Here is a 9,461-nt window from a genome sequence, read left to right as displayed (position 1 = left end):
AAATGAATAGAAAAAAAAGAGTAATGTGTTGTACCTGAAAAAACAAAAATGTTCGATGCAAAATGAAAATGTTAAATGCATAATAAAAAAATGATAAACGCAGTTTAAATATTACTTGGTGCAAATTTTATATTTCGTGTGTGGAGGGCATTTTTGAAATAAAATTTATGAAGAATGTGAAACAAATGTTTAGTTAAACTTGTCATTTAGTTTTAATAAGTTTTGTCATGAGGGATCTATATCCTAAGATCGTATATTGTCAGATTTAGTTTCCAATATTACGTCACCTATTAAGCATTATTTATATATTTAATAGCAACAAAATATTTGATGAAAAACCTTATGATTTGGTACATAGTAATTCAAGCAGGGTACACATCGATGAATTAATATATGAATAGTATACTTTCAACAGAAATTTAATAAGAAAAAATATAAATTTATGGATAAAGTTATTGAATAAATATGATCTCAGTATTATGAATAATATAAAACTCAAAAATGGCTTTTGAACATAAGCAAACATCACCAATATTTTTACCGAGACGCTGATGATACAAACAATTTTTTGGCAAAGAAAAAATAAAAATGAAAAAGAAAAGAAAAGAAAGTCAATACAAGAGGTATTTGATACCAGAGTTTAATTGATAGAGATGGAAGAACATGAAGAATTCCCACATCATATTCGTAACACCTGGCATAACACCACACTCTCTCGCCCACCGATACTTTACTCTGTCCCTGTTTCGCTCTGTGAATTGCACGATGAGGGCTCAAATTCTGGGCTGAGCGGCGGCTTGCAATTTTGAAAGCACTACGCTGAGCGGCGGCGGCGGCGGCGGCGGCGGCGGCTTAGAATTTGTGTAGGTACATTTTCTATGCAGTTTTAATCCTGGTATTCTGAAACTGACCATTGCGTGCTTGATTGAGAAATTGTCCTTGTTTGATTTCTTAAGATGTGTTACACATTTATTGTATTCGCTTGCTTGCTTATTCCTGAATTTGTCTACGAAATTAGGATTTAAATTACTTAATTTCTATTTTTTTTCCCGAGATGAAGTGGATTTTCATGGATGATTTGAATGGTTAGATAGCTGTAATTTGGTAATTTGAATCCTAATAGCTTGAGAGTTTTAGGTCTGATGGAGGAAGAACATAATCTTATTCTGTATTTAGGTAAGCTAAAACTGAACATGCATATGGAATCTTCTGATTTTCATGATTTCACATCAATCAATGATCTGATTGGACCTAGTTAAACCTACTCAAGGATGGATTGATTGATGAATATGTTTTTTTAACTTAAAATAGGTTGTATGAGTACTAGTTGTATTTCTCGTGTATTTGTTTGCCAGAGAATCAGTATTAACGTCTACACTTGGTTCGTTTGAATGCATTTTAGTAATTATGCTGCATAAATGAACGTAATAATTTCCCGTCAAGGTCAAATGGAATTTAGTCCATAAATAATTTGCTTGTCCACGTCGTCATACTTATTCGATTTGTTTGATATGACTTTTAATTTGCGTGTCCACGTAATCATGAAATTTTTCATTTATGAGGTTTAATGGATGATGTCAGGTTAGGAATTGGTTAGCTTGTGATTATTGGAAAATCTAAGGAAGGGCATAAGATAGTTCAATTATTTAACTCATTACGTGTTTGTAGCAATAATAAATTCAAGATTAGCTACTGCTGCATTCTCAAATATGTCATATTTAAAAATTTCAGTAAGTCCTTGTTGTATGTAGTATTTGATGTTCGAAAATACCAAAATATCATAGTAATGCAGATGATTGGAAAATGAGTAGCAATAATAACTAGGAGATTTTAATTCATTATTCAAATGACTTTGCAAATTAAAATAAGTTTAAATGTCTTATAATGCGTCATAGTATTGTACATGGTTTCTTCGTTATGTATAAACGAAGCATTTTCATCTTTAGATTAAACATATTTTCATATTAACTAGGTTTAGTAATTAATCTCAACATAATGAATATCGAGTTATTGTTCTTGCATATTGTTATTGATTGGTGGGTCTTAGCACTTACTACTTATGTCACCTACTCCAAAGTTTGACGACATATGGAACATTATTTCTGGACTACCTTTAGAATTTTTTGTTCCTCGTTGGGTTTTAACAATTGTACAAAACGACTGAAATTGGCTGCTTTAAGACTTGACTAAATTCAGTGTTTTCTAGGTTAGCTCGGGATTGGTTTGTGTCACTTTTGGAAGCAAGCTTACGAGTTCTTGTCATTAATTTTTTTAATTTTATGCGCAACAGTACTATAAATCTCAATATTAGATTAACTATTTTAAATGTGATATACTATACACTTCTAAGTATATACATACTCTCTATAAAGTAACAGCACTTAACACTTCTATGCAAATAATTATGAATAAACTAAATTTGAGGTATTTAAAAAAATCAATGCTGATGAGCTCAGAGCTCGGAGAAGCCCAATTTTAACAAACCAAATGTGCTGAGATTGAGCTTTATGATTCTGTTGGAGCTCAAGCATACAGAGCTCGTGTCCTTCATAATAAATATAGACAACGTGGTCCAGTCTTTAAGTTTTCAACAGTTTGAATTTGAAGTTCAGTTTGTTTTATGAACATGAGACAAACAAACACTACCAACTTGAAGAAAACTTGAAGAAGTGTGTCGGAATCAATTACTGACTCCCGTATGTTAACTATTTTGACTCGATGATAATCGCTTGAAAAGAACTTTAAGTTTCATGAAAACATAAATATTTTTGAACTATTAAACTCAATAGCTTTATTGCTTATTGTTTCTTATTATTTTTCTCCAGGGCAACCAGACAAGCACAGAGTTATTTTGGAGGTTGGATATATTTTGAGGTAAGAAATTGCATTTATTGGCAAGTCTAGTCGTGTTCATTTAGCTTAAATTTACAATTATGACTCTGGGGAATCTGAATAGTCGTTCATTTAATGTTATATTTATGTCTTCGTGCGTGCATGTGCGTATGCGTATGTATGCACGTACACGTATACGTATATATGTAACTGTATATACACACATGCACTTGTGCATGATACTGGGTGTACCACTGGAATGCTTATGTTACGTAAGTGTAACACGTAAAATTGATGTGCTTGAGATTGTCAGGTTTGCAGATTATATAGTCCGAGTCTGTAAGGTGACATGTAAAATTTTCAATATCAAAATATCATATTGGATCCTCCATGTTAGTTACATGTGCTATCTTGAAAATGCAACAAGTCCATATTTAACTGAATGGAAATAGAAAATATACACTTGCATGCATCCATAACAATTAATGATTAAAACAAGAGATATAATTTTGGTAGAAGTATTACAAAATAAATGCACGTAGAAGAACAAAAATGAAGTACGTTTGTCGAGATATGGAGAAAAGACTTAATACTGCGGGACTCAAGGTCTTATCACATCATACATCTTTTAGCTGTTCTGCTGCTCAAATTTGCTTATTTCTGTAAGCTGCCAGGATGGATCTAATCTAATCATTACGTAAATATTATGTGAATTATTTTGCCATGCTTTGGAGATTAAGGTCGATAATTTTCATTTTCTGTGCTTCTTTGAGTTCTGTATTGGTGAGAATATTTGTTATACATAATTTTTTGGCAACCCTAGGTTTTAAATTTCAACTATACATAATTTTTGTTGGAATAATATCGCCCGCTCACTTTATGATTCAATGAAGTGCCGCATACTTTATTGCATATGATGTATTGCTTTTATGAAACTGCAAATAGATTTTTGACCATTATGGTTTACGGGAGCAATTTTGTATTGAAGATTCTGGATCTTTTAAAAAAAATATTTTGAAGTTCTTGTTTTGGTAGGAAGAAACAAACGTGTTAAAAGGATATTAATTGCGATTTGATTTTAAAGTAAACATAGTAAACATAAACAGCAGTTTTAGAGCGATGATTAAAAATCGTATCTAGGTCTTATCTAAGTTAGATGAGACTTATGGTAGCCTCTTTAAGTTTTGCGCTTCAAATCTCTTGATTACTTTGTCGATCAGCAACAACTGTTTGAAAAACAAACAAATTTATAGGTTTAATCTTATTAATTTATATTATTTATAGAGGAATGAGTGTAAAAATGTTATCGTAAAATTACTTGACCCTACATTTTAACTTCTTGAACAATTATAACATTGTTGAATGGTTTAAAATCTAATTTCATAGAAACTAAAGGGTCTTATCATCAAATTAAAATTAAAAATCACCTGGTGAAGATACATTATTACCATTTTCGACACATTTCCCCTATTGAGTTGGAATAAATCATTTTTTTTAGAGAGAGAAGATAGCTCTGCAGCTACTCTATTTTGGGCTGAATATGTTGGTGTTTTGTGTCTCAGCTGATGATGGCTCCGAGGATGCACCGTCGAAGGCGGCGGAATATGAACTGCTGTTGCTGCTGCTGTGTAGCTTTTTCTGTCGCTGCTATATTTGTTTTTCTCTTTCTGTTGATGCTGAAATACCGCGCGTGCGTGGTGTTTGTCACCAGAGAAACTTCGACTTTCTCGTACCCTTTTCTCTAAGGAACCACATATGATTTCTTCAGTGATCTGCCAATTCGAGAACGACACCGGTATTTTCTCCTGTCCAACCGTCAAATTTTCTGTATTATAATTTTAATCGTCTATTGACTACTTTTGTCGAAAACCATCATGTACTGTTAATCATTTTGTTGGTAGAAATAAAGTGATGTTTCTGGAGTGGATCGATTTACCTGCTGAAAGTTCAATATTTATCATACATTCTTTTGCTTGTGTTCTTATATATTCCATGTTCGAATTTAACTTCATTTTGCATGGCACCAACAGAGTTACATGTGGAGTTTTGAGTGGAATATTTTCAAATCCATTATATTTTAAATTGCAAAGAAATATTTTCAAAGAAATATTGCAAAGAAATATTTTCACCGAAGCCAGTTGCATGACTTGAATTTTAAAATTTTGTTTTTCGGCAGGTTGGAAATGCCTGAACTAGGGTTTAAAGTGACCAGCAATTTGCCTTTAGACTATTTTTCTTCGTACGATTTTTCTTTCTTTGTTTTTTCCCCGTGTTTTATTTTGTCGACAAGAAAGCATTTGGACTCCACCTGGCCTGGAGTCCATTCTCGAGCGAAATCTAGATAAATGAATTGCATGTTTCCCACCACCTTCTTTTATGTTTCATGAAATATCTTTCACTTCTTCCAATAACTAATTCTTATATTCTATGATATAAAAAACATACCCTTCCTTGTGAATAGACTCTTTAACTAGTAAACGAAGTGGTGATAATGCAAATATGCGAAATTAGTAAACGTAACTATAATCACTTGCAAAAATAATAGTAAATGTGCTAAAAATCTAATCCATCTTAGGAGGTGTTTAATGTTTGTCTTTAAACAGAAAACTAATTGGAATTCAACATTTAAATGCTGAATCTTGTTTAGCTGATTCACTTCTCCCTTTTCGGTAATATTTCAAATGAGTTCTAAATGATGAATGGAGCCATTTCAAATTTATAAAAAAATTTCCTGATGTGGACTAATTAATGCAGTTTCCATATATTCCCGATGACAGATGTGTATTTCTACAGCTATATATCTATCCTGCACCAGAAGGAAAAAAAACACAAAAATAAAAAAAACCTAAATCTTTGTCTGAAACCCTTGAAAATGTTGAGAGCAGAAAACAGCGAGCCTTGCTCCACTAGTGTGTTCAAAGAGCCAGAGTGCTTGGCTGATGCGATCGCCATGTCATGGCCGGAGTCAATCGCAGAGGACGTGGAGAGAGATGTTATTCTTCGGGAGATGGAGGAGGTATTATTGAATTTTCAGTTCTTCATTTTTTCTTGATTGATTGATTGTTTTTTGGTCGATGTTTATTTTGTCTGATGTGTAAAGATTGTAGCTTTGTTGTTGAATCTCCTGGTTCTGTGGCTAAACTTTCTCATTTGTTTTTGTAGTGTGGGGGGTGGGGATGGGTGGGTTGTTTGATATATGTGTTAGGTATTTGGAGTTCTGTTGCTAGTTCTCATGTTTCACCTGGATTGTTATGAAAACTTTCTCTGCCAGTTCTAAGTTGTAGGATATGTTGATTTGATGTGTAAAGATTGTTGCTTTTTCACTGTTTTATGTGTTACCGGTATGGGTTGAGGGATATCTATTTTTGTCCTTCTTGATTTATGCTATGCGGGAAAACCTTGTGACTTTGTGTGTGTGACTGGGGCTTGTTGTTTGTGGGGGGGGGGGGGGGGGGGGGGGTGGGGGTATGGGGTTGTTGGGGGTACTTATCTGTGTTAGATATGAGGAGTTTATCTTCGTTGATATTTCTCAGTTACATCATTGATTACGACACCTTTATGCCGCAGTTCCATTTTGCATTTGGTGAATGATGTTGTTTCTTCATTTGATTATTTATTTTCCCAGCATGCAACATACTTCATAGGTTTTTGTAGGATTGGAGTTAAGAGAATGCAAAATATGGGATGCTGTTTGTGATTGGAAGTAGTTACTACAAATGTGCTAGCATAAACCTCCTCTTGACTGCTTAGAAGCTAGATGTATTAGAAAATGTTCAATTTGTGTAAGGCTTTTAGATTTCTTTCGGAGTTTATTGACAATACTTCATTACCTACTAAATAAAGTTTTGGTATATTACACTGGTTACTAAATTGACATTTTTTTATCGTGTTTTTTCTCTGTAATTCGATGATTCTTAGCTGTCTAAATCTCGAAATCGTATTGGTTTTGGGTATTAATCTTGCTAGAGAAGATTTTTTTTAACTTAGTTTACTCTAATTGGAAAACCAACTTATGCTGCCTTTATTCTCATGATTTTGTTTGCTTTTTTCCTTGCTTTTGATTTATATGAAATACGCTCACCGTGTGTACGTTCTTGACTGATTGTAGGTTGAAGGACAACCATCGGCAGAGCCACCTTTTGGAGAAGAAGAAGATGATATTAAATCACTCTTCTGGCCATATGAAGTAATTATAGCTCCATTTGAAGTAGCACCTTCATCCTTCATAGAGCCTCAGCTGCTTCAACAACCCGCGCTCGTTTTGCGAATTTCCGCAGCAAATCAACCTCTCGAGGTAAAGTAGATGAGCTAGATCCAAGCCTCAGAACCCAATGATATATCTATCTATATATATACACACACACACACACATATATGTATATATATGTGTATATATATGTATATATGTATATATGTATGTATATATATGTATATCTATATGTATATATATGTATATATATATATATATATATATATATATATATATATATATATATATATATATATATATATATATATATATATATATATATATATCTATATTGTGGAATCTTGTTATATATTTGTTGCATCATGGACTTTATCATGCTTTTACCATAGATTTTGATATATGGTTTTGCAAAATTTTAATCAACTTTTGTACTTTCAACTTATTTAGGAGCGAGAACGAGTCGGAGAAGGTTCTGCGATGCCTTGTGGACCTTCAAAGCAGAAAAAAGCAAAATTAGGTGGTGCAACAAAGGTATGCCTTCTCTTGTAGCTATTTTATCCGTGCATGCAAGTGTGATTTTATCGCGTATATATCTGCTGTCTAGGTTGTATTAAATTAATTAATTCTTGCTTGCGGCGATTGAATAGAATTAGAGATTTGGACATGGAAACAATGACCTGTCAACTGTGAATGGAGGCTTCACTTTTTGAAGTATTAATTTTTATCTAATATTTTGTGCAGAAGCCAACCAAGAAAACAGAAGTGGATGACGACTCGTGGATGCCCGAAGGATGGGTGAAGCGAGTAAACAAAAGGCCGTTGACTGGAAAATTTCCCGGATACGAAGACAAGGTAATTTAGGGTATATTAATTGTTATATGTATATATATACTCTTAGCCTTCACTTTTCGTTGTTGTCTTGTTTTATTTTTTCCACGTCTCCTTGTTTTAGTAGGTATAGCTACTACTGTAATGAGTTACATTGAAAGGAATTAATTTCTTTCCAAACTAAGAGGGGTACCAAAAACTAAATGGCTAACCAACGATAAATCATCAATTGATGTGCAACATGGAAAGTAAATGAAGAATTGATGTTTTGTTTTTTTATGCAGAGATACTACGCACCGGGTGTTTCAAGAGCATTCCGGTCAAAAGTTAAAGCTCTGAAATACATAGAGCAACAACAAAATACTACGGCCACAGGTATATATTGGCATTTAATCATTTCTTTGTACGGCTTTTAATGTCATTTTCTTTATTATGGAAAACTATGTTGAAGTGTGCTCATATTTGAGGAAGTAAGTTTTTTGTTAGAATATAGAGGTGAATTAGCTTTGTCATAGAATTTACAAATATTACTCGATTGACATTAATAAAATCTGTGCTACAAGCTTACATTAATAGAATGAGAAGTGGACTAGATTAATATGGGTGTGTATATGTATATGTACCTTGTCTTATGTTATTACTCATTTATTGAGTTGGTCATATATATCAGGTCTGAAAATACATGGAGGGGCTGCAGATTGAGGTGGGCTAATTATCTGAGGCGTAACATTAGATTTGATGATGAGGATAGAATACATTGTATACTGAATGCAAGAACCGAAACAGTAAGCAAGGCTTCTATCATTCTCCATTGATTGAAAAGCTTATTAGTTTCTCTTTCAGGCCAAAAACTCCTTTTAAATTTGTTTCGAACAAAGTTAGTTGCCGTCGATTTTGCTTACTTCCTCGGTCTTTTTGCTTTTTTGGAATTATGTAGTAGGCTATGTTTGGTATTTGTTTTGCTTTCTTGATTGGTTTTCTCCATCTTTAAATCTTTTTATTCCTTTTTTTCCTTTATCATCTCATCGCAATTAATAACGTCAACCTAGGAAAAGCTGGCAAGGCCATTCAAGCTTGGGTTATTTGACTTAATGATCTGAGTAGCTTTAGTTTCATGTTTATCTCCAAAGTTCAATAGTTTCATGTAATGTAGATATGGATTTTTGTAATTATTTGGGTAAATTACAAACACCCCCCTGAGGTATGGTCAAATTACAAAAACACCCCTCTTGTTTGGATAATTACAACCACCCCCTCAACTCATCAAATTTAGTGGAATCTTCGAGATTATATGGAATATTATCACTTTTGTACCCGTTTTATCCCATTCAAACTCTACATTATGAAGCAAGATGATCATAATATGTGATTTTTAGTTTGTATATATCAGTTTGTGGTACATCGAAAACTGTATTTTTTACACAAAAAGAGTACAAACTAGAGCATATTTCACGGAATCTAGATGACTATGTTGAATTTGGCACCATAAAGGTGGAGGTCTAAGAAAAAATCATAGTTGAGGGGAAGATGTAATTATCCAAACAAGAGGGGGGTTTTTGTAATTTGACCATACCTCAGGGGGGTGTTTGTA

The 9,461-nt window shown here is 33.2% G+C and overlaps 1 protein-coding gene across 4 annotated transcripts; it reads left to right on the top strand.

Annotated features, from left to right (window-relative positions):
- The first annotated feature begins 546 nt into the window (after nucleotides 1-546).
- Nucleotides 547-8,887, top strand: LOC105967808 (uncharacterized). 4 transcript variants are annotated; one of them, XM_088822657.1, is made up of 9 exons: nucleotides 547-867; nucleotides 2,826-3,466; nucleotides 3,507-4,627; nucleotides 5,610-5,848; nucleotides 6,941-7,126; nucleotides 7,490-7,573; nucleotides 7,784-7,894; nucleotides 8,155-8,245; nucleotides 8,541-8,887. In XM_088822657.1, the coding sequence occupies exons 3-9, from the start codon at nucleotides 4,588-4,590 to the stop codon at nucleotides 8,570-8,572; spliced, it is 783 nt and encodes a 260-aa protein (XP_088678783.1). In that variant the 5' UTR covers nucleotides 547-867; nucleotides 2,826-3,466; nucleotides 3,507-4,587; the 3' UTR covers nucleotides 8,573-8,887. The 4 variants fall into 4 exon arrangements, with proteins under 4 accessions (XP_088678783.1, XP_088678784.1, XP_088678786.1 ...); XM_088822658.1 differs by lacking the exon at nucleotides 2,826-3,466 and having other exon boundaries at nucleotides 4,395-4,627; XM_088822660.1 differs by lacking the exon at nucleotides 2,826-3,466 and having other exon boundaries at nucleotides 548-867; nucleotides 4,395-4,627; nucleotides 5,626-5,848.
- Nucleotides 8,888-9,461: the final 574 nt, after the last annotated feature.

The sequence above is a fragment of the Erythranthe guttata genome, chromosome 9 (genome assembly GCF_056151865.1).
Source record: "Erythranthe guttata isolate IM_541 chromosome 9, IM_541, whole genome shotgun sequence".
Taxonomy (NCBI): Eukaryota; Viridiplantae; Streptophyta; class Magnoliopsida; order Lamiales; family Phrymaceae; genus Erythranthe; species Erythranthe guttata.
This window is presented reverse-complemented; position numbering and strand designations above follow the sequence as displayed.

Excerpts from the sequence above, each read along its gene's own strand:
- LOC105967808 (XM_088822658.1), top strand. The coding sequence starts at position 4,588 with ATGATTTCTTCAGTGATCTGCCAATTCGAGAACGACACCG. Across the intron at positions 4,628-5,609 it reads CCAATTCGAGAACGACACCG|ATGTGTATTTCTACAGCTAT; the intron begins GTATTTTCTCCT and ends TCCCGATGACAG. Across the intron at positions 7,127-7,489 it reads CAGCAAATCAACCTCTCGAG|GAGCGAGAACGAGTCGGAGA; the intron begins GTAAAGTAGATG and ends CAACTTATTTAG.